This window comes from Astyanax mexicanus, chromosome 7, assembly GCF_023375975.1.
Source record: "Astyanax mexicanus isolate ESR-SI-001 chromosome 7, AstMex3_surface, whole genome shotgun sequence".
In the NCBI taxonomy this organism is placed as follows: domain Eukaryota; kingdom Metazoa; phylum Chordata; class Actinopteri; order Characiformes; family Acestrorhamphidae; genus Astyanax; species Astyanax mexicanus.
Window position 1 is genome coordinate 26,563,486 of NC_064414.1, and position 26,531 is coordinate 26,590,016.

Here is a 26,531-nt window from a genome sequence, read left to right on the forward strand (position 1 = left end):
GATTAGGTGGTGACACCCCAAAACCCACACATGGTGACAGGTCAACCGCTGTCACTCAGAGCCACCTGAACAACAACCATATGAAAAAAAAACAACAACCGTGTGACAGCGAGCGGCACTGCGGAATGATAAATGAATAAACGCAGGAGAGAGAGAGAGAGAGAGAGACCTTTTATGATCATCACAATATTTTAGCCTTCAGCAGCCAGGGTCAATTCTAAAGGGCAAATATTCAGGCCTGATAAAGAACTGAATTGTGTTGCAGATAGTGAGAGCTGTAGTGGTGGAAGGCCGTTATCGGGGATCTCCTCTTGTTTTCTGTGTTAATTAACGAGCATGTTAAGCTGCTGCTGGGTAACTTGTCACTGAAGCTGCTGCGGCTGAGTTGGCACGTGTGTGAACAAATAAAGGCCAAGAGAAGAAACATGTCCTGACAGTTCCATTAAGCTCACGAGGATAAACGGTTGTTTTTAGTTGCACAACAGAACAAACGCATGCGCTTAAGCTGTGAGATTTATATTCTTATTTCTTTACTATACGAATTACATTCCTAAGAGTCATGAATAAAATTCGCTTTGACAGCTTGAAAGGTCAATCTTAATGTTACTTGTTATATACATGTTTTACAGTGAGGTAAAAAAATCCTTAAAAATAACACATACAAACATACAAAAACATCCACAATGGATTTTTTTTATATTATTATGTAAATGAACATTTGCTTATTATTTAAACAATACTGAGATATGAAAGTATTACACAAAAAATATAAACCTGAACAAATGTATTTTCAGAATTATTTTGGCAGACAGCCTGCCACTGTTAAAGCTGATCTTATTTGCTTTTTACTTTTTAATGATTTTTTAAGTTGTTTTTTTTGTTCTACTTCATTTTTAGTTACCTTTTTTAAAATGGTGCTTCCTTTTAACTCTCTTTCATAGTTTTTTTTGTTTTTTATTCTTTTATTGTTTTAGTCATTGCTTATTATTTTTTTTACTTCTTTTATGTTCTTTACTTCTTACATTTCATTTATTTATCTGTAATTGCATTCTTTACATTTTGTATTACCTTTGATTTTCTTATCTATGATTTAATGATCCCCACTAAATTCTTATTTTCATCTTATTTCTTTTATATTATTTTATTTTAAAATATCTTATGAATCTTATTTAAATATGTTCTACATTGTAAATGTACACCCACAATGTGCTCCGAGTTTAAATAAGGTTGATTGTTTGATTGATTTGTAAAATGCAATGACTGTATAAAAAATGGATGCAGAGATTACATTCCCTTCAGTTCTATAGAAATAAGAGACAAAACAATCCACCAGGTTGTCAATTTGTTAATTTTCTAGAACATATGTCTCAGTCTACCACAAAGCTAATTTTTCCACTGGAGTGGAAGTTTATATGTTTTGTTATGTAATGATTTACATTTCCACTAAATTATAGTTCAAAAACTCAGCTCTGTGGGCTCTTTTTTGCCAATGAGGAGAACCGAAACTGCTGTGATCTGCGCTAATACGCAGACTCTGTCCAGATCAGAAAGTCTTTTGAAGTTTGCTAAAACTGACACTGACCAGGAGAGAGATTTTCCCAGATGTTCCACTCCATGTGGAATTCTTCTTAATTTCTTTAGTTTAAGCTGGTTAGTTAATTTGGTGTCTCTTAATACTGTTACATGAATATTAAATGTCCATATGTTAAAAAGACAAATATTTTCATGGTTTTGTCAGATTTTTTTGCATTACTGTTTATGGCAAAACTTAGTATTTAAAAAAGGCAACTTAAGAGGAGAAGAACTAATGTTTAATGGGGGCATATCTATTACCCTAACATTTTGACAGAAGCATAGACATAGCTAGCCTTTTTATACAGGTGCTCATGCTCCCCTAAATTGAGTTTCAGGACACCTGAAAGTGAAAGTAAAGTCTCTGATAAGCTAAAATAAATGTTCAAACCTTAGAAAGTATGTTATTAAACATAATAAGAAATATTATTAAACATAATAAGAAAAAAACACAAACAAAGAACAAAAAAAATACAAAGAACAATAAATAGAAAATAAAGAACAATCTCTGATATTAGAATCTCCCCACAACAGCAAATTTAGATTATAGTAAAAAAGGGAATAAGGTTATATCTTTATTCTTAATTACTCATCCCCTTAGTAAGTTATTTCAAAATAAGTAAAACATTACAAACAAGCTTTTTTAACAATTTTTTGTGGATTTTAACAAAAACAGCAAACATACAACAGAGAACACCTCAGTTTTTTATCAATTTCTTTGATTTTGCTATTTTTTTTATATGTTTGAGTAAAATGAACATTGTTGTTTTATTCTATAAATTACAGACAACATTTCTTCAAATTCCAAATAAAAATATTGTCATTTAAAGCATTTATTTGCAGAAAATGAAAAATGGCTGAAATAACAAAAAAGATGCAGAGCGTTCAGAGCTCAAATAATGTTCATATTCATTAATTATGTATTAATTATATATAATTAATTCAGTATTTGGTGGAATAACCCTTGTTTTTAATCACAGTTTTCGTGCATCTTGGCATGTTCTCCTCCACCATTCTTGCACACTGCTTTTGGAAAACTTAATGCGTTTACTCCATGTGCAAAAATTCAAGCAGTTCAGCTTGGTTTGATGGCTTGTGAGCATCCATCTTCCTCTTGATTATATTTTAGAGGTTTTAAATTTGGTAAAATTAAAGAAACTCATCATTTTTAAGTGGTCTCTTATTTTTTTCAGAGCTGTATGTGCAGTGAAACAATAAATCAAGTCACAAACAATGCTTATTTATATACTTTAATATTAAGCAAGTACGTTTTCCTGGACTGTAGTGCTTTAAAGTGCTTTAATTTTTTTTTTCTCTGTCAGTTCGTCATAAACATTTAGTGAATGAGCTGGATTAATATCAGTGGACAGGGCCTGTTCCAGTCTGACTGCGGTAACCAGCTCTGTTCAAACAAATATGTTCAGTCCAATTTTAATGTTCACTTTTCTGCTCCAGCGAGTCCCGCGCAGCATTAGATATGCTCATATCAGCGCGCGAGGGGTTTGTTCACACGTTGTCTCATCCGAGCCGACGCTTCGTCAGCCCCAGCACACACCCGTCAGCACTCGTCGGGATTAAACGCACACTCCACTCCTCTGACACTCCGCAGCCCGGCCGAGTGAAGTGTGCGCATGTGTGTAAGAGACCTTAATGGGGGTCAACTTTTACAAACTGAGTTCTGTGATGGCAGGATGACGCTTATCCACCGCCAAAGGTGTGATCACCTGCGGTGGTCTGGATCACCTGCTAGGGGTGTGACGAGACACAAATATCACGAGATGGGACAAGACACGATACTGGGTTCACGAGTACGAGACAAGACGAGATTTAAAAATAAAATTTTATAGAAAACGTCAAAAATTAAAAATGGCTTGAAAACTGGAGTTTTATTTGACAAAAACGCAAACTTAACAGACTGGTTTCTCTCACATTGATTCTATAAGAAGTAGAAATAAGAATAAAAAATAAAAATAAAACTTTTCTAGGTTTTTCTACTTATAGTGCAAACAATAAGTTCAAACCACAACCAGTCATATTAAGACTATGGTTTTTGTTTTTTTCTCCTAAACCTCTTGTAACGTTAATCTAACTATGCATAACCATAACCAGTCATATTAAGACTATGCTTGAAGTGCAAACAGAGACAGACCATTTTTTTTTAAATACAGTACAGAGCTAAGGAAGTACAACTGAGTCACGTGTAGGATTTACTTACAGTATTTATATATGGTTTGTGTCTTGTTGGTCACTCTGTTACCGTTTATTGTTTCCACTGGAGCCAAAATGCAGCCAGATATACAACTTAAAAGTAGCAGAAGCATCTTCTATACAAATGCCCGGATATTCCTCTTCTGCTGAGAGCTGCTCTCACTGCTCAGCCACCACACTTGCTGCTATCGCTACTGGGTTGCCAGATCGCTCTTAAAAAGTCCACACTAAACTGTTTTTTTCCCACAAGACAGGTTTAAGCTTGATGAGAAATATCGTCCGTTTTAATCTCACCCCTGTCACCTGCTGTTCCTGTGACTTTCCTAACTGCTGGCTACTGACCACTGATGTTAATAATCTGCTGCTGGCTGCTAAAGACAGAGCCAGTTGTTTAGTGAGTTTAGATGAATTGAGCATTTGAATGAATTGAGTATTAATTGACTTATTCTCTGTGTATTATGTGTTTTTGCAGATATCGCCATAGACTAGTATCTCTGACACTGTTTTAATCCAGGGAAATCTGTGAATTCTAACCCTTTTTAGCATTTTAAGCCAAAAACGAAGTATGTTAGACTTAAAAAAGTAAAGCATTTAAATTAAAAATGATTAAATTGAATTAGATTAGATCAGCAATGCTAAAATGCAAATTACATGAATTGACACTATTAAAAAAGTTCATGTTTGAGTTTTTTTTAGGTTTCTAGGTTGATGTCAAATATTATATTTGTTCATCTAAATTTACATTTCTCATATTTTGTTTATTGGGAAATCCCAATGTTTACAGTGCATTTAAAGTAGATTCTGTCTGAGATTATAAATATTTAATTATATTACAATTAGATTTACTGTTAATTAGAGTATATTAGATTAAATTAGATTTTAATATGACACATTAATATCACTTGTGATATCAGAAAATTATATTATGTTCTAGTATATTAGATCATATTAGCACAGATTAGTAGTAGAGATTTGAAGAGGTGCATTACATGACAATCTGACGATGATGTGTTTTTTACCTAATTATTATCTGATTTAATTTGATTGTAGTGTTTTGGTTAATCATTATTTAGAGTAAGGTAAAATATGTAAAATTCTATTTAAAGGTGTTTATTCAGGTGTTCATGTAAACAGCAAATTCCAATTAATTAGATCAGATTAAGCTCAAGAAATCTGATATAGAAATGGGATAAAGGGAGCTGAATATTAGACAATTATAAAATTATTGCATTTCTAATTCATGTATAGATTTACTGTGGCTTTGTTGAGTTTTTCAGTCTGTGCGGTCTGCTTACTGGTGCAGTAGAGCTAGGTTAGATGATTCAGGTCTTTTGTGGCAGTAAATAAAAACTGTGAGCTGAAAATATCTGAAAATGTACTCGAGGCTTGCAGCTCTGATAGAGGGAGCAGTGTGTGTACACAATTTTGTAATCACAAAAAAAGCTCCATATTTGCTGGTTAAGTGAGGCCATGTTTTAAAAAGGCAGCAGCATTAAACATTAAAATTTTCCCCTTTATCTGATTACTGACGTCTAAATTCTGTTTTTCTGCTCCAGATAAGTGATGATTATAATAGTTTAAATAATAATTTAACAATGTGATGTTTAGTTATCTTTTTATTTTTTAAATTATGAATTAAATTAAGTATTGAAAATGTAGACCATGATACAGACAGGTAGCTCGCATCTTGTAGTGGAATTAGCTGATTAGATTAGATTACCGTAGATTAGATTAGATTCAATAAAATTGAGTTTTTTGAATAAAATTGAGTGTTTGCTTACTGGTACATGAGACAGCTAGGTTGGATATTCATAATTTCTTCTTCTTTTTTTAGATTCATATTTGGCAGTAAAGTGAGTCTTTAAAGTGAGAAAACTAATTATTGCATAAATCATATGTACCTTCCCTTATTAGATTTTTAAGTGCTGTATTACTGGATCACTGACATTTGCAATCTGATTACCTGCAGTTATCAGATTATTAAATGCATGTAAACACACTCAGGGATTTTGATAGTTAAAACACATTAGATCAACATCGCCTGCTGAATGAACTTGAACTTGTAGAACTATAATAATTTGGATTAATAACTATTTTTTTGTTTATTTTTTTTTTTTGTGCATTTTGCTTTGCTTTTTCATTAACTTAATTCAATATGTCATTCAATATTGCTCCCATTTGGGTTTATATGATTGGGAGTGGACAAAAAATGTTTGGGAATGAAAATGGGGAAAACTTTTAAGCATAGACTAAAAGTGTTGTTCTAAGAAAATTGCTTTACATTCTTGTAATGCTGTCTTATGTGTAGTGCGTTAGTTCTTGCTCTAAAATATAAAAAAAACACATTAGATTATGCAGTGATAGTTTATCTATGTATTACAGTTGTGATTTGTGTGAATTGGTTTTGTTAACAATGATTTAGATCTTTCACACAACTTTAAGTTATAGATTGAGTTGAATTGTCTATCATTATTTAAGATGGGTATCTTGCATTGGATTGGAGTGTGTTTGCTTTAAAGTGAGAAATCTAAATAGAGAAATGTAATTATTGCCTGAATCATGTATGTACACCTAAAATGTTCTCCTTATTTGATTTGCTAAGTTCATGTAAACACACTGACTATTAAATGCATTTAAACTCACTCAGTGATTTGGATGATTAAAATACTTTGTTTATTATGCAATATATACACTTTAGATTTGCAGTTTAGACTGTTTTTGTTAACAATGAATTATATCTTTCAAACAACTATGAGTTGAAGATTGAATTGGATTGGTTGATCATCCTTTGGGTAGCTTGCAGTAAAAAAAATTACCGATTAGATTGGATTGGAGTGTGTTTGCTTACTGGTGCACAAGAGGATAAGGTTAAATAACGATCCATAACTATCTGATTTTCTTTTGTCGCTGTAAATATAAAGTGCGAGCTAAAACATATCTGGAAACATACTTGGGGGGAGGAATGCAGGGAGATACTGAAATGAGCAGTTTCAAATGACAGCGATAAGCCATTAAAAACGGCTCAGGGGTTATGTAACCCTATTAATTTAACGCATAGTCTTACTCTTCATTAAACCCCAAAGTTCTGCTTTTAAAGCGGGGCTTTTATTCGCAAAGTTCCCCTTTTAATCCTAAACCCATTCCAGCAGTTCTCTAATCTGAGAGCAGAGGCAGAGGAGGAGTCGGCGCGGGCCGTGGTAATCCATTCTGAATATCTCTCTGCAGGCAGGACTTCCTGCTCGGAGAGTATGCAGGAGTGGGGGATCTCTGGCTGATAAAGGCTCTCTGCTTTGTATAATCTCTATATGGACGAGCACTAAGTATCCAGCCTTTCTGTGAGAGTTTTAAGCTGAACTCTGGATAAACCTGAGGACAATACAGCACAGGGCGCAAACAAGGGCAAGCAGGGACACGTGAACACGCGCGCACACGTGCGGGCACCCCCGTAGACGCACACATACACGCACGTGCGTGTGCCGAGGCTCTGCCAGCGTATGTGTTTGAATGAGCTCACGCTGTGCTGAGTGATAAACCGGAGTGGAAAAGAGCAGTGGGTTTTTTAGACAGTGACTGTACTTGCCTTTTGGAGATTAGGTATTTGAGGGAGTGTTCTGTGTTCAGGGGGAACACGCTGATCCTCTCGTCTGTCTGTACGCTTTGTACTCTGCGTTTGTTTTTTGTTCAACAAGAAACAAGAGTGTGTGTCCTTCTCCATCACAGTGTTTTAGGAGCTGTCTCAGTGTCTCCACTGTTGCTACTCTCTCGCTCCTTCACACTTCTCTTACACATGCTCTCTTATCTTCCCTCTCCTCTCCCAGATTCTGATGTCCACGGCTGTGTCTTGCTCAACACGTCACGGAGAGTAAGAGACTTTTGTTTACCTCTGCGTACACACACACACACACACTCTTCACACTGACAGCATGATGCTGCTATAATACCACTGACATAAAAAAAACATTCCAGTCCTAAAAAAGCTCAGTTATAGGAGGGAAACAAATTCAGCTGTTAACCAATATTTTAACACAGTTAAATGGGCCCCCCAAAGTAGTGATGAAGCTTGCATGGTTCGTGCAGTAATATAAGGGCTGGATGATTTGGCCAAAAATTTATATCACAATATATTTCTTAATTTTGGTTAGAAATTCTGAAATCAGTATAAACATTATAAAACCACTCACAGACTCAAAAAAGTGCACAACATCAATGTATGTTCCTGCAGACTAAAAAATAATTTTGTCAATTTCTGTATGTAACAACGCACCCTGTAATGAACATTATTATCGCCACCTCTTGTCACATTATCAGCAAGCTGATTGGCTCTATGTTAAAAGGTAGGATCTTATCCATAAACAGGCTGTATGCTAAGCAGTAAGAAAACTCCCAGTCATGCTTAAATCAACTGGCAGTCTCGTTAAAAAACTGCTTATAACTGTTTTTAGAGTATGCAAATTCTCCATCTCGAAGAAAAAGCTTTAATCTCTGCTAGGTCTGAACGATTAATCATGTTTTAATTGATGTCACAATTTAAATGGACGTTCAATAACAGACCACTAATACAGGTAAAGAGTTTCATGGATTAAAAATAATCTCAATTTAAATCACAATATTCTGTGGAAAAATCGCAATTAGTTATTTTGGTCAAATCGTGCAGCCCTGATCCCTGCCCATGTGCTAAGTTTATGGCCCTAGGACATTGGGACAATTTTAGTCCAGAGGCCTCCTTTATTGCAGTACATATTGGTATTAATATAAATAAACTTGCCTTGCCTTATTATTGAATACATTAATATTTTTTATACGTGCTCATTTAGAACAAAACTCATGGTTTGAAAAAAAAAACATGATTATAGTTAGTCTTTCGTGACATACACAGTGTAAAAATCTAAATAATCTGTTTGGCCTGTGCAAATATTTATACTCCTACAGCATTAAAATGCTATTTTTCTCTTTATCAAAATGTAACTAGGTGCTGTCAGCTGAAACAAAGTATTTTTGAATTATTTAAATATTCAATGCAAGTATTAATATCCAGCAAACATATGCTATGTATCAGAACTGCCTAAAAATCTAAAAATGAAAGTACCAACTAATCCATAAATAAATCCTCCCAAGCAGAATAAACGAATAGCGGAAGTGTATTCAGCTTGTGGTTTCTACAGCTGTATTTAGCTTGTGTGTTACTAAGAAATGGCAGTTCAGGGGAACTGTGGAAGTCAAAATGAGAGCTGCTTGTCTGTTAGTAGAGCAGGCAAATCAAAACCCTATACTCCCAATAATCTGCAGGTCAAGAATTTTGGTGCATCATTAAACTGTGTGGCCTTACTGGCACAAATATAGTCATCATGGATAATTCAAAAGAGATAAACGTTATCTGTGACCCTTCCAACTTTTGAAATATGGTACAGATGAGCTTGGAAAGGCAGATGACAAGTGGTGTGCTCTGGTGAGATCAAAATACTAGAACTTTCTGTTCACAATCAGAAAGCGTACGTAAAAGGGGAACGTATTTCATTAAAGAAAACCTTGTCAGCTGTAAAGCTTGGGGGTGGATTTCTCTTGCTTTACTTTGGTATTATCACCAGTGGCATTGGCACTACTCCTGCACGTGTGTAGGAAAGAATTGATTCCACAAAATACCAGGAAATCCTGGATGCAAATGTCAAACCATCTGTTAAAGGCTGAAGCTAAAAAAGGTAGGGCTTTTACTACAGAATAATGATCCAAATCATACCTTAAACTCAGGGGCTACCTGAAGAGACTGGCTTATAAAAGTTCCCTAAACTAAACATACAAGCCAGTCCATGAATATGCCAGAAATAGAAGCCTTATTCAGAGAGAAGAGTGGGGAAGGTTTCCAAATGCAGGAGCCGAAAGATTTTTAGCTGCTACAAAAATGCGAGCTGTGCTTTCTGCCAAAATGGGTGTTACTACTGTTAGTTAGTAGCGCCCTGGAAGGTATCCAATCATTTTCTTTTGCCACATTAATGCATAAGACTGTATGGCTTCATTCAAACAGCAGGTAAAAGGGACCCAAATCATTTTTTTTCTCACCAAATCCAATGTTAATTTTAGACTGTTCACACAATCTTTTTTATTGTACCAATATCCATCATTCGCCTGAACAGTTTGCACTGTGTAACTAATGCTTCAAATGAAGTTTTAGTTTCATCTTGGTCAGAATCACAGGAGCTATCAAGAAGTTCCAGTCTCTGCAGCTGAGCTTATTACTGAAAATGCTTTCAAGCTTTCAAGCCATGACCACTTATTTGGTTTGCTGGACAATATGACCAAAATAAATATCATGATTATACATGATACTAGTATAATTAAAATATCTGATATTAATAGTATGAGCCACCACCTGTGATGTGTATATATTCATGCACTGAGAGAGCTGAGAAAAAAATATCATAATAATGACACTATAAACTATATTTATTTCACTATTTTTCCAAAAAGACAAAATATTATGCTTCTATATGCTATTCAAATATTTTTTTAGTTTTTTTTTGCTGTGCATCTTCTAGTTTAACATATTTTCTTGGCACTTCCTGTAACGAAATATACAGTTAGGTCCAGTTAGGTCCCCTCTATGCTTAATAAAGCATATTTTCTATTTGATAAGAAAATGAATATCATATTTAACAGCTATATGTCCTTGGTTTCTTTAAAGTTAGCTTTTAGGCTTTTTATTTTACTTTGTTGTTGCACCCACTTACCCACTGAGCATTTGAGAAACAAGCCATTAAATATTATTGGAACACAAAAATTGATCAAGCTATTTATTAGGTTACCTCATTATCCCACCAATAAAACCCTTACTCGTTGCTATCGTCCATTTTCCAGATTACTCACGTCCATTTCCCCTTCTGATATCCAGCTGAAATGGCTGTTCAGACTCCCATTGCCACAAATCAGACATATTGCAGTGATTTAATATGCTATTTCCCATTCACACTGCCATACAGATAATATATCTCTGTCACATATGACAAAACATATTGGATTTGGACCACTTTTAGCTGCTGTGTGAAGGTAGCTATGTGTTAATGAGAGTGAAGAAGATACAGACCCTGAGGGAATTTGGAGACTACTCCGTCTTTTGTTATCTAACCCTGATCAAAGGTTTCTATTAACCTTAGTCTTTTTGTATATGCTTGTGCTTATCAGCTGTGTGTGTGTGTGTTATCAGTACGTAAAGCTGATGAACTTCGAGGAGGAGATAAGGGCCCACAGGGACCTGGATGGTTTTCTGGAGAGGGCGAGCATTCTTCTGCATGAAGACGAGGCGTCGCTGGACGACGTGCTGAAGACCATGCTCCGGCACATCTCCCAGGACCCGCACACGGCTGAGCCCGGCTGCAACTTCGAGGAGATCATGAGCTCCCTCTTCACTGATGCTGGCTCACAGGAGGTCAACGGTGAGTGTGCAGGAGCGTGTGTATAGGTCTGTGTGTGTGTGTGTGTGTGTGTGTTTGCGCCTGGAAGTGGAAGAAAGGGTGCAGAAAGAGAGATGTGTGTGTTTGAATTTCAGAATAAAGCAAATAAAAGGTTAGTCCACCAGGGCATTGGCAAAGAGTGCAGGCCTGATTGGCATGCCGAGGACACTAAGCTCATCCTCTGACAGCTATCATTCAGACCGCTCCTTTAAGTGACCGAGAGCAGCTTCCTTCTTCATTTCGCAGCGCTTAAATAATCTCGACTTAACATTTGAAAGGGGAGCAGCACAAAGCGAGACAGAAATAGAGATGTAAGGACAAACAGAAGGAGTCACAGGGCTGCGAGGAAAGAAAAGGCACATTTTGAAAGTGGTGGCAAAATTTAACTCAGCATTTTGACAATGATGAAGTCCACCGTTCTCTCCCGTCGGCTTCCCGCCAACCCCAATCTGGAATGTGTTGGGCAGGGGTCAGAGGTCAGGCATGGTTCTGCACGACCTGGGACAGTGCAGTCAGGTGATAATGGCTCACCAGTGATCGCGCATTTACACATCACCACTCTCTGTAACTGTCATACCCTCCCAGAGGACACCAGCCTACATGCCAGGCCATGAGCCGCAGTTAGTGTTGCACCATCCTGCACTCGCTCTGCTAGTTTCAGCAAGCATCGGGTGGATTCTGAGGAACAGGACGCACCAGAACAACATCTAATCGCTGAAAAACAAGTCCCAGACAGAGCCATTTTGAAAGGCTTAAATTCAGGATTTCTTGACTTTTTCAGGCTTTCCAAAGCTGTGTAGACATGTTTTAAATTTGTTTAAATTAGATTAATTCAAGTCACTTTCATGTGTTGTTCTAGATTAGATATGTATTTAATTGTGGGCATGCAACATGAATGTGGGTTTACATGATACGTAACTGTATCATATGTTGGTCAACATCTCTACACTCTCTAAAGATGTTGCCATGCTGTAAATTCTGAAGAACCGATTCCGAGACATCATCACTAAGAACTAAGGTGTCTAGGCTCAGGAAAAGCTCAGTGTATGCTGTGTAAGCAGCTGGTCTTTCTTTGTTTCATTATTTTATTACTATTTAATGAAGGATTGTCACTATACAGTTTGAAGACCTTTTGAAGAAGCAATTATCAGGGTTGTTTTTTCACAGTGGATTAAATATAGACTATTTTCGGATTTGGGGACGAGCAAATGAGAATGCTTCTCCTCAGTTGAGAAACTTGAGACATGAGCTTAGCCAATTAATGCATTGTGATGTGCTTTAATATCGTTCTTCATACTTCATTACGGAGAAAAAACAGAGCGAGAGAGTGTACTTTTTTTATCCTGAGAAATCGAGGTTTTCCCTCAGCATTCTACATGACCTCCTTCTCTCAGATGTGTGTACCAGAAGAAGTCAGACGGTTTTGACAGCTCTGGGTGTGTGAGTGTGAGTGTTTGAGTGCGAGTGTGTGTGTGTGCGCATGTGTGTTAGCGTGTGTGTCTCCTGATATTTTTCCAGACTCTGCCCATTATTTCCTACTTTGATGGATCTCATTGGGATTGTTCATCATTAATTTGCCTAATCCCTTCTAAATGTTCCTTAAACCATGTGAAATTCATTAAGCATTCATGAGTTTGCATTATGCAAATGAAGCTGCCACAGCGTCTCAGGCTCTGTGTAAGGTCTCGTCATATTCAAATCTTGGTTTTAGTGGTGGACTGCACTTTATTTGAAGGGAACCTGCGTAGGGACTTCATAATGCATTCATAAGTATTGAATAATGTATTTATGAAGCAATAGTTGATTTATATTTTGAATGGCCTATTGAAGTACACACGAAATGACACAAAATGGTGTTGCCATGTTTCCCTTCTAATTCAGCAGAACTCTCCGCTGGGTGGTGGAGGGAGGATTAAACTACGCTAAGTAAACCAAACTGTAATTATAAAAAAAATACATTTAGAAAACAAGTCAACCAAGCACTGGATGCTAATCTACACAGATATTTCCTGAAAACTGTTTATTTGAGTGAGTAAAGCTCTTCTGTTTATTTACAGTAAGCTATAGTAAGATTTCCAGATTTCCACTGCACAAGGCTTGGTGCAGCAACATAAGCATTAGTGGCTAACCACTAGTGCTAGCCTGACAGTTCTACACTGAGGAACACTGAGTGTTCCGGTAAGCCAGGGCGATATTAGCTAGCGATTTGTCCCACGTAGCTTGTTTAACACAGTAAAGGCGCAGGCTATATACTCGCCTCTAAACGGTGAAAGAGCTAGAACTTAGCGCAGTTAGTGGATAATGCTAATGTTGCTCCAGCAGTGCTAGCCGTGGTTAGCAGCAGGCTACAGGCTGATAATACTTACCTCTGAACGGCTAAAGAGTTAGCGCTTAGTACGGTTAGCAGCTAATGCTAATACTGCTCCAGTGTCGGTGCTGGAGAACTAAACTGATACCCCTGTACAACTCTGTACTTCAGCAGAACGGCTTTACTGCTCTTTACAACCTGACTGTAAAAATTCAAACATAAGGCGCACCAAATTTTAAGGCACACTGAGAAATTTGGGAAACATTTAAGGATTTTAAGTGCCCCTTATAGTGCAAAAAATAAGTTTTTTAATGCAGGTCAATGTAAATAAATAGCTGCTGTGTGAAATTGTTTAAATGTATTGTTTTATATATTTATGAAATACTGAGAATTACTAAAAAATTAAAGAGCAAATATATCCAGCAAACCTACCAGATCACTCTGTTATTAAAATGAATATATTAGATATTAGACTAATACCATTCATTATTAGACTGATAACATTTATTAGAATATTTTGTCCCTAGAAATACGAGCAAATTTTCACTGTGCTCTGTGAGCTCTGTTACGTGGGGATTCACCCTTCGTCCGAGCTTCAGCAGTATGAAGATGTTCCAAAAAAGAAAAAAACAGATGACGATGATGATGATTGGTTGATTGACTTGTTTCAGAATCACGGGGATGATCCATTTCCCCTCTCCCCTGTTGCTAGGATACACAGCTCACATGTGAGAGAGAATCTTATTAATGACATGGCTCTGAGAGCATGCAAATTAGCCGAAGTGTGATTGGGCTGCGGAATGTGAACATCATGAATATGATAAGGTTTGATGATCTTCTGTGGTGAAGCGATGAATGGAGGCTAATTGTGAGAGTCTTCATTTCATGTGATGTGTTTGCTCGTGAGAGATGTTGCCACTGCACTCACGTCCACACGAGCACACACACACTCATACTTACACACACACACATGCACACACACACATACGCACACACACACTCATGAGCCTTATCAGCGAGCAGCAGATCAAATTATAGTCAGACGAGAAGGAAGAAGCAGGAATCGTGAGTTCCATCAGATCGTATTCAGACGAAGACACAAGCACAATGACGGATTATGGGGAAAAATCATATTCATATTTCATGTGGGTTAGAACGGAGACAGTTATCAGAGACCCTCAGCATCTGCCTGACAGCCCAATCCCAATTAGTGAGAGAGGGAGAGTGTGTGTGTGTGTGTGTGTGTGTGTACGCGTGTGAACCTGTGTGGGTGGCTGATCTGAATTTCGTTGGTGAGAGGGATGTTTCCCTGCTTACTAAATGCTTCTCTCTGGGATTCACCGCTTGTGTTTCTCTGCCTTGTGTTTAACCTTTAACCCTTTCCTCTCCTCTGTGGCCTCTGAACTCTGAGTGTGTCTGTGTCTCTGATTCTCTCACGCAGACAGGTCGCCAAGTTTCCTTTTCTGTGATAACGGTAAGGGCACGCGGTCGGACGTGACCCCGCTCCGTCGTCACTGCGAAACATTCCACACTCCATCTGTTTTCCCCTCTGTGTTGATGTTTCTATTGGGTTTGTTTGAATGTGGTCAATAGAAACATGCTGTCCATTCTGCTCAGGCTGTATCAGCTTTATATGAACAGTGTAAACCGAACTGAATACTTCTCCAGATGATTTGTCCTTGATTTCTCCTTGATTAATGGTGCCACAGAATGCAGAATGTGTAATATTTTAATTTGTTAATATTCTCCCGACATACCAAAAGTCATGGGATAGCAGTATGTAAATTGAGTCACATCAAGAGACTTTATTGATAGTACAAGAACACAGTGCAAAACGAAATTACGTTTCTCTGGGACAATGGTGCATCATAGAACAACAATACAATTTAGACATAATAAAGTGCAAAGCTAGAACACTACAATATACACAATAAATACAAGAGACAGAACAGTGCATTACAACACAATACAAACCAAAAGTGCATGGTGCGGTCTAAAGCGCTGCCACTATGAGCGGGAGGTCGCAGGTTCGAACCCCGCTCATAGAGCTTTGCCATCAAGCTGCTGGCGATCTGAGGGAGCACAATTGGCCTTGCTCCCTCCGGGTGGGTAGATGGCGCTCTCTCCCCACATCACTCCGAGGGTGATGTCCGCAGCACAGGGCGTCTGTGAGCTGATGTATCAGAACCGAGTTGCTGCGCTTTCCTCCGACCTCGCTGTGATGCCACCCGGCAATGCTGCATCAGCAGCAGCTCAAAAAAAAAGAAGCGGTGGCTGACTTCACATATAGGAAGCATGTATTAATTAGTAGAATATAGAATTTGCAGCAAATGTTTCTGGTTTCTTTCCTTTGAGGGCAGCATGAGAATGTCCACAGTGAACAGCACAGTCCTGTTCCAAGGCTTTTACCATGTTGCTGTATAAACATTAAGTAGGGCCTTTCAGCTGGTCAAACCTTTATTGAAACCAACAGTTAGACTCTCAAACCAGTGGTATTGCTCCGTTCAGTCAGGAGAAAACGAATGCACTGTACATACGAAATTCTCTGCTTCATTTTTTATGCTGAATTTGTACTTAAGAATGAAGACAGAACAGTGTCTGAGATTTCTATGTCATCTCTTTGTACAATACATTCATTATTTGACATAAAAATACAGTATTTCATTCTAGAACACCTTTAATAATTTGATATTATATGTCACAATTTAACAGACTATTCAAACTCCCAGTCCCAGTTTGTGTCCTGTTCTGCTGTCTTGAATATAACTGTCTACAGTCAGGGGTTTCTCATATCTGGTCTCTATTAGATACACTCACAATCTGTATGTATCTTATTTACATATTTCCACATTTATTTTAAACATTTACATTGACACAATGTGCGAGTTTGTTGTACTGTATCTGTGGATGTGCAACTCTCTGTTTATTTGTGTGTGTGTGTGTGTGTGAATAGGTGTGTGTGTGTGTGTGTGTGTGTGTGTGTGTGTGTGTGTGTGTGTGTAAAAAGCATGTAATTCCATCCAGCAGTTCAAAGCTCTGATTATTATACTTGAAGTGTGTGGGGGTGCGGTGGTGAGGGTGGTGGTGGTGGCTGATCTGAAGCATGCAAGTTTATACTAAGTAGTGTCTAGTGGATGGTCTGAATGTCAATGACAGAGCCTCTCTCTGTGAATGTGCATATGTGAGCGATTATGTGTGTGTGTGTGTAAGTGTGTGTTTTGAATCTGCAGTGAGAATGTGCATGTGTGAGCATGATCAGAATGCTCTCTTTGGACTTAATTAGGACCCCACATGAAATGAAATGTGTGTGTGCCCTGTACTAAGCATTATGTCAGCCCCCAGACAGTCCATCTGTCCATCTCTTCATCTGTTCACAGATTTTATTTCTGCATTAAAACACAGTGGACAGCGCAAGCCATAAGGCGTAGAAATGGGTCAATATCAATTTAACGTGTCTCAGATGTTCACAGCATAAGTTCAGTTTCATACAAACACTGTGACAAAGTTTCTTTTCAAGATTAACTCAAGAATGAACATGTTGCAAAAATACAAAGGAATGATAATGTTTACTTTAAAGCACATCAAGTATATTTTATACAGCTTGGACTTCTTGTTTTTTTTTTTTCTGGACCTGTACGACCCACCTCTGTGTGTAACTATAGGTTTAGATAGGATCTCCGATGGATTTGGCGTTTTACAGAGACTCTAAGACTAGGTCCGTGGCTGAACTGCTCTTAGCAGAGCATTACACATGTTGTAAAGTAGCATATGACATTGCACGTGAAATGTTGTACATCTCGCTGCCTTGCAGTACTGTTAGCGAATTAGAGGCGCTATGTTTGCATGTATGAATATTCATGGACAAAAGCCGAAATCCTCCACCGACTAATGCACTGGTATTTAACATTTCTCATATTGTTTCTATGTTTTACTGAGGTAACGCTTAAGCTGTAAAATCCTGTCATGGCAAAATACTAAGTCAATTAAAATAATTGTAGAATATCTAAATGTGTCTTTGATACAAAGCAAAAAAAAGTCCATTCTTTGAAGCGTGCTATGACAAGGTGGAAGCATGCATGCAAAAAGTAAAAGTGAAAAAATAAACAGTGATTAAGCTGGGAAATACGATTAACGTATAGGCTGGAATCTAAACAATACAATACATTTTCAAAACCTTAACATTTCGAGGGCTAAAAGGCCCAGTATTCACATAAAGGCCCAAACACCAAATTACCTGCAAAGGTGTAAAATTCAGACACTACTTCTCAGATAAGAAGTGACCCCAGTATCCCTGATGGTGGCACTCTAGCACAGCATGCTTAGATTTGGCCTATATTTCTCAAACCATGAGTCATTCATTCAGAATTATGTCAGTCAGATTGCTTGGTTTAAAAAGGACCATGCGTTTCTGCAGTATTGGATTTGTGCCAATTTGCATAATAAGCTAAACTTGTTTTCATGAACAAAGCTTGCTTTTTTTGCACATTTCTTGCAAAATTGGTTTGAAAATTTTTGCTGGAGTTTCGAGCCAAAGTGATGATTAGAAACATGTTTGCTTTTGTAAACAATACGTGCACAGTACACTGATTAATAATTTGCGGTGAAGCCTATTAAAAAAACAGTAATCATGAATGATTCATTCATTCTGACAGATTTGCACTTGATGCTTCAAAAATTAGGCGTAGTTTTTTTTAAATTAGTGGACACCCCTACTAATGAATTAAATGCGTTAAGCCACTTTGAGTTGTTCTTGTGCAAATGCACACACACAACTTGTCTAGTCCCTTTAGAGACTAGGCCAATAGAATGGGACTCTCTTGAGCAGATTAACATGAAGCTGTTGGCATCATGACTAATTCCAGGCGTGGGCTAGAGGGGTATAAACTAAGCCCCCTTCTTAAACTCCATCAAATGCAGGATAAACTCTTATTTAATATCCTTGATTTTTGAGTAAACAGGTTTTCCAATACAATTATTCATATAGTTTGTATGCACACTATATGAAATGGGTGTTACAAAGGTTTTCTTAAGTTGTGACATACAAGACCTGTTTTCTTCTAAAAAGAACCATTGTTGTTAAATACATGAAAAATAGAGTGATAAATGACATGTTCTTTAAATTCTTTAAATGTTTTTTTTTAATGGTTCTTTTTGGAATCAGATTTGGTTCTTCTGTGGTAATGTAATATTAATATTAATAATGTATGCTATACAATAATTTGTATAGCATATTATATAGATGAGTGAAGCTCAAAGTGCTTCATAGAGTGATTTAAAAAGGGAGAAACAGTGTGCCCACTAACATAATTATTCATTTAAAAATGTCAGTATAAACAGTCTCAGGAAAGCCATGAAATTAAGAGTTAAATAAGGCACAATAGAAAAGAGTACACGATAAATAATATACAGCTCTTGAAAAAATAAGAGACCATTTCAGTTTCTGAATCAGTTTCTCCGATTTTGCTATTTATACGTAAATGTTTGAGTAAAATGAACATTTCTGTTTTGTTTTAAAACTACAGACAACATTTCTCCCAAATTGCAAATAAAAATATTTTTTTCATTTAGAGGATTTATTTGCAGACAATGAGAAATAGCTGAAATAATAGAAAAGATGCAGAGCTTTCAGACCTCAAATAATGCAAAGAAAACAAGTTCATGTTCATCAAGTTTTAATGGTTCAGAAATCAATATTTGGTAGAATAAGCCTGATTTTTAATCACAATTTTTATGCATCATGGCATGTTCTCCTCCACCAGTCTTACACTCTGCTTTTGGATAAATTAACACCACTCCTGGTGCAAAAATTCAAGCAGTTCAGTTTGGTTTGATGGCTTGTAATCATCCATCTTCTTCTTGATTATATTCCAGAGGTTTTCAATTTGGTCAAATCAAAGAAACTCATCATTATTAAGTGCTCTCTTACTTTTTTCAGAGCTGTATAACTAATTTAAGTAAATTAAAATAAGCAAGGTACAAATACAAAAGGTTGTAGCTATAACATAAATCAATTTAAAATCAGGAACATTAAAATGTGATAAATAATCAAAGCAAGTATAACATCGCTTAAAGAACCATTTGTAGCACATTTATATATAAAAGTGTAGCAGGATTTCTAAAGGCTTCTCAGTGTCTTGATTAACATGGCCAATGTAGGGCAGTCTGATTTATGCATGTTTTTGACAGGACGAACAGTGATCAGTCATCAAGGAACGTGACCAGTATGTCCAGCTCTGCAGTCTCTCCGAGCCTGTAGGACTTGATTAATGAATCCACACATTTTTAGTACCTTCAGTACTGTGAAGTGTTTCCAAGTGAAACCTGGTATTAGAGGGACACTCTCTGACCCGGCTCAGCATTTTCACCCAGCGGATGTCCAATAATCCTGCAGCTTTGTAAACACAACCTGTCATTTATCAGACAAGCTATAGATTTGGACTCATTTGTCAAACAATCACAGCACACAGTTCCAGTTTCAAGCCTGAAGGTCGCTTTTATATTTAAGTTGGCATCTATCTTATTTGAAGTTCACAGAAATCGTAAAAAGAGCTGGCATTTTAAAAAGCTGCCCATTAATTATCTTTTTATATTCTAAAATCTCCTTACTGGCGCACAGGGCTCAGTCCCAGAGGATCTTGCTCCCAGTTATGTTTTTCAATCTTGTGGAATACAATTCCAGCTCTTTTCATCAAACAACACCTGAAAACTGTAACATTAAGTAAAATTACTTATTTTAAACACCTTAATACACCTCACATGGCATATGTATATTTCAAAGTCACATTGTAGGTTACAAGTATTAGCTAACCGTAATTTAGTCATAGATCTATTTGAGTTCATTTTTGGAAATAAATGTAGAACTTTATTATTATAAGAGTTACAGAATTTCATTATCATTTTTCTAAAGGTCATCATTAATAGAAAGTACTCTTTGTGTCAGCAGCATAGTTGTTCAAATTACATGCAAACATTTTTACATTTGGCATTATTAATTCTGAATAAACATATTATTACAAACTAAGAGGAAAGGTAACCTTCATTGAAAAGAGCATTTTGTACATTTTATACAGTTTTTTTGATGTGAGATGGTGTTTTTCTTGCCATGTTTAAAAAACAATAATAAATTAGGAAGGTAGAAAAACAGGACAAATCCAATAAGAGCAAAAAAGCCTTAACAATATCCAGTGTAAGAACACAGAAATAATAGATAAAAAAATACATTTACAAAACTAAATAAAAACACCCAACACAGACTTCCCATTTGTTTCTTTTCTTCCCTTCCCACTTTATTTGGCTTTGTTCAAAAAAATATTAGGCTATTTAAACATGACCAATAATTTCCTGTACATCCTGTCAAAAGTAATGTTTGACATCAGAAACATCGCAACCTTCTTTACTGATTTATTTTAAGGGTCTGAAAGCACTTGCTGTGTGTTTAGAAATTAGTAATATTAGTTTTACTCAAGTAATATCTTCATATTTAGTTCAGATAAAGCTTAAGATGTTCATTCTATCATGGTAAAGTATTATGGTTATTTAAATAATAAAAAATGAAACTAAATATATTTTTCATCAAATGCCAGTTTTCACTAAAATTGTCTGCATTGTGTAGCTCTCTGTGGCAGAGTGGACAATGCATGATGACTGATATTATGAAGTGATTAATCTGGGAAAATATCATTTCTGTGTAGTCTGAATACTCAAATCAGAAATTAAGAAATTTAAATCTTTTTTGTTCTATCAAGTTTTGAGGCGCAGAATACACAGCATTTCTATAATGATCTGTACAGCTTGTTCCTGAAGCATTTGTTGAAAATCTGAAGCATTTGTTGTAAATATTAGTAGAAATATTACAGAAAATGCATTTTTAATTGTTTAGAACTTGGTGTTTGTTCTCCTACATCGACACCCTTATTACTGCATTCCTGCTTTTCCTGATTCCAAGGCACCATGTTTTGTCTTGCATGATCTCCATAGAGTAAGGCAGGTCTGATCCAGGCATGCTAAAACATTCAGTAAACAAGTGCCAGAAGTGGTGATAAAAGCCTTGTCAGCCTTGGAAAATTTGAGAAGAAAGGTTGAGTATAACACTGAAATGTTTAAAAAGGAATGAGTCAATATGAAATCTGCTGTAAAAAACAAAACAAAACAAAACAAAAAACAAGAGATTAAAACTGTTTAGTTTAGAGGCTGAACTTTGACAGTCTAAAACTTAAGCTGTTGTAACATTAGCTACATTTTAAAGAGGATATCATTGTAAGAATTCCAAAGTAGAACAAAAAGTTGAACAAAACCTTTTTAGAAAACATTAGTTTAAAGGTTTTAAATCATTTTCTTAAAATATTTTCTCAGGGCCTTTAAAGTTGAGATTTGCATCTAAATAACTTTTTTTAGAATTAAATGTTGGTTCTGAGCAGATAATGAAAAAATCTTAAAAAAAAAAAAAAAAAAAAACACTTTTTACATGCTGATGAAGGAAATTGCCAGCCATGGAAAATTTGATGCACTCAATGCATGATATAGGAGATGAGAAGAGGACAAGTAGAAATTAGGACATTTCAGAAGAAATAGGTTAATATAGAGTCTACTGTAAAATAAGGGGCCGTGAAAGAAAGCAATTTCAACATTTAGATAGATAGATAGATAGATAGATAGATAGATAGATAGATAGATAGATAGATAGATAGATAGATAGATAGATAGATAGATAGATAGATAGATAGATAGATAGATAGATAGATAGATAGATAGATAGATAGATACTTTATTGATCCCAGAGGGGAAATTCAAAATTTAACCTTGTTACAGTAGACATTAATTATAGTGATTACACTGTTAAAACTTTTACAAACCCTTCAGAGTTTGTTTAGAACCAAACTGAGACCGCGTCCTATCAGGGGTCTCTGTGCAGTAGTTTTGTTCCAAATCTAAGGGTGAATATAGTTGGATCGCACTTAGAAGTGGAACAAATGTGAAACAAAACTGCTGTACAACACCCTGAAGAGAGGACATAGTCTCAGTCTGGGTTCTAAACTAACTCTGAAAGAGTTTGTTGTTTGTGGTGAAAATGTCATCTGACCTTGATTTGACCCAAATATCAACTGCACTCCTAGTTAGAGCTACTAGTGCATCTCAAAACATTAGAATATAATTGGAAAGTTTTTTAGTAATTCAAAATTCTAAATGTAAAACTCATATATTATATAGATGTTTTACAGACAGAGTGATATATTTTAAGAATTTATTTATTTTATTGTTGAGAATTATGGCTTACAGCCAATAAAATTCCAAAAATCAGTGTCTCAGAATATTTTAATATTATAGAGGACCAATTGGTACTTTTGGTAATGTTTCCAGTCCTGCTGGAAAATGAAATCCACATCTCCATAAACATTTTAGGGAAAGCAGAGGAAAGTGTGAAGTGCGTAAAGATTTTCAAATTTTGAACTAAATTACTGAAATAAAGTAACCTTTTAATGATATTATATATTTTTAAGATGCAGATAGTATCCAATTAAGCAGGTATATTATATTCAAGGACACAAGAAACACAAATGTTGGGTCTTAAAACACTAGAAAACACCAAAGACAAGGCTTTTATAACATGAATAATTTTAGTTTTTAATAGCATATCATTTTTAAAATAGTAATTATTTTAGAATTGTTCTTTAAAGTGAATGTTGAGGAAAAAAAAGTTTGAATTTTAAATAGGAAAAAGGAATAAAGATGCTAATATGTTTTTCATTTCTTCAGTATTATTTTTTTTTATTAGTTTTCTTTTGTAACACATTTTTATGAGTGTGCCGCTATATGACTAAAATCACTTATAATTTGGATACTTCTAATCTGATTCAAAATCATAACAAATTTGAGGTGTCTTTTGGTTAGATCTGAAGTGCAACTGTCTAGTAGTTCTGGCTGATACAATCTCAAATCAATATAATGATTCATTAAACATTATACCTTGATTAACAAACAAATAATATAATGACAAGGATATAAAAAATATAATATTGTAATGTCTCAGACTGTAGTATGTTTTTAAGGAGACATAAACATTGTTTCACACATTGAGGAATTAAACAGAATGAAAAGAAAAGAAGATTCTCAGTTAATATGAATACATCACTCTGAATCTGAATTAGAATCTGAATGCTGATTTCTATTCATTTTTGATTAATTGCCCATTTCTACTGGAATTCCCTTACAGTCAGAGTGTGTCTTCTCATCCATTATCATATAGCCTGTGCTTCTCTCTGAATCTCCTCATACGGCTTCCTTTCTTACTTTCTTTCTCCTGCCCTTCTTCTTTCTCCCTCTTTCCCTCTTTTTCTGGATGGTACTGAGTGTGTTGTCATGGTGATACCCATCAGTCCTGGATGTGAGTGTGTGATGTCTTATTGATGAGACAGTGTGACTGTGTGCCAGAGACATCCATCCTGCTCGCTAAACAGTTCACTCACATACACACACGCTCCGGCCTGCACACACTGTTCCTGCCGGCCATGCTGAGCAGCTCACACCTGTCACCTCTGCCAGAGGACACACATACACACACACACACACACATGCTCGCATAGCCCTCTTGCTTAGTATGCTGGGCAGCTCATAGCTCGTAAGACAGAGGACAGGGCACACACTTGCACACTCACATAGATTGATTAATTTGAATTAAACATTTGCCACTGTCCTCGGAAAGGTCTTCATTGTCACTCACTCGCGCCGCGGTGTTGTGCGCTGGTCTCTCCGACGCCTCGCTGCTCTCATCCTGCTTCTTCTTTCATGCCGTGATCTGCGCTGACCTTTTCACCTGAAGTATCGTGATAAATGACTTAATGTTCTTTATTATTGCATGCGGTTTCATTTCTGACGTGTTCGCTGTCCATCAGCCGGCTTTCCTCCATAACGGGAGATCCAGCTGGATTACCCATGATTCATTGTTGCTATGTGAATCTTTTATCATTTTTTTGTCTTATCTGACCCTGCATGTTCCTTAGTCTTCACCCCAGTCACCTGTCTCAAACCCCAATCAAACCCCTCTCCTGATCTAACCCCAGCCCTTTCCCACCACACAGTGCACCTACTGTCCGAGACGCTGCAGTGTGTCACAGCCACGGCCACGGGCATCCAGTACCAGCAGTCATGGCTCTGCATCCTGTAAGTTTACTATACACTTTTACACTGATGAGAGTGTGTTTTATTATTATTGAAAGTTGTAAAAAGTTAAAGTTTTGGAAAAGTTTAAAGGTACATTAAGGTACAAATATAAAAATGAAATCCAATTGCAAATTGAGTTCATTTGCAAATTTGAAATAAACGAGTTAAACAAGAAATATTTATTAGCTCAACACAACTAATATAATAAGTGGATTCTTTTAAAATATATTTAAAACATATAAAATATTCTGGGAAAAATATCACCAATACAAACCCTGTTCAGTCTATTCAGATCCATTATTTATTCAAAATAAGTATAAAACAAGAACAACTCCAATTGTTAAAAATTAAGTTCATTTGCAAATTTGAAATAAACCAGTTAAACAAGAACAATTTGTATATGTAACAAGTGGGTTATTTTAAAAAAACATTTAAAACATTTAAACTACTGTAAAAAAAATGTCACCAATAGTACAAACCTTTTGGATTCTATTGGATTCTAAAATATATATTTTTTAAATAAATCATAAATCAAAATTATTTAATTCAAGTGCATTCTTTTAAAATACATTTTAAAAGCTGTGGAATAAATGTGACCAATAGTACAATCCCTATGGAGTCTATTCAGACCCATTTTTTATTAAAAATAAATTACAAAATCTAAAAGATAAATCAAAACTATTTTAATTGGCCAGATAGAATCAACAGAAAAGCCACAAACTTTGGAGAATTTGAAGAATGGTTCATTCAGCTGGTGAACTAGGTGCCAGGAACCAAAAAGCATGTGGAGTTGAGTAGAGTCAGATAGTGTATAAACAGTTCTGAAAAAAAGAGACCACTTAAAATGATATGTTTCTTTTTTACCAAGTTGAACACCTCTGGAATATAATCAAGAGGAAGTTAGATGATCTCAAGCCATCAAACCAAGCTGAACTGATTGAATTTTTGAGTGGCATAAAGTTATCCAAAAGCAGTGTGTAAGACTGGTGGAGAAGGACATGCCAATATGCATGAAAACTGTGATAAAAAATCAGGGTTATTCCACCAAATATTGATTTCTGAACTTTATTACTTTATAGTATGAACTTGTTTTCTTTGAATTATTTGAGGTCTGAAAGCTCTGCATCTTTTTTGTTATTTCAGTTATTTCTTTTTTTTCTGCAAATAAATGACATACAATTTAAATGACAATATTTGAATTTGTAATTTGGGAGAAATGTTTATGTTTAGTTTATAAACCAAACAACAAAGAGTTCATTTTACTTAAACATATATCTATAAATAGCAAAATCAGAGAAACTGATTCAGAAACTGAAGTGGTCTCTTAATTTTCTACAGAACTATAGATACTATGCATTGGAAAAGCCTAAAAATAGCAAAGGCAGTTAATGTCCCTACAAAGTTAATGTCCCTACAAAGAAAAAGGAATAACCAGTAAAAAGAAAAAATGAGTAAAATTCTGCTATAAAAAGCGGTTTCATGCTGTGCATGTCTTAAATTGGATGTTTTACTAAGTATTTACTATACAAGATACCCAATCTTTTTTAGCAATATAAAATTACAAATAAAAAAATGCTTATTTTAATTCTATTCTCTGTTTTATTCTGTGTGTCTTCCAACAGCTGTAATGTGAAGAACCTGCAGAGGCGGCATGTATGTATCTCTCGGCTGGACCGGCCTCAGAACTGGGGGGAGAACTGCGCTGAAGTTCGATATGTCATCCTCATACTGGCACCTCTAAAGATGGTAATGGAATGCCTCAACACACACACACACACAAAGACACACACACACACACAAAGACACACATGCGCAGACACACACACACATACACAGAGGCTCTT

The 26,531-nt window shown here is 36.0% G+C and overlaps 1 protein-coding gene across 10 annotated transcripts in view; it reads left to right on the forward strand.

Annotated features, from left to right (window-relative positions):
- The window catches only part of slc4a11 (solute carrier family 4 member 11), a 128,662-nt gene that overhangs the window by 67,322 nt on the left and 34,809 nt on the right, over positions 1–26,531 (forward strand). For 8 of the 10 annotated variants that reach the window (XM_049481516.1, XM_049481515.1, XM_049481509.1 and 5 more), the window contains exons 4-8: positions 7,599–7,642; positions 10,976–11,204; positions 14,972–15,004; positions 24,606–24,687; positions 26,310–26,433. In XM_049481516.1, coding sequence (XP_049337473.1) covers positions 7,599–7,642; positions 10,976–11,204; positions 14,972–15,004; positions 24,606–24,687; positions 26,310–26,433 — 512 coding nt within the window. The remainder of the gene's footprint in view (positions 1–7,598; positions 7,643–10,975; positions 11,205–14,971; positions 15,005–24,605; positions 24,688–26,309; positions 26,434–26,531) is intronic. The other 2 variants (XM_049481508.1, XM_049481511.1) reach the window with 1 other exon arrangement.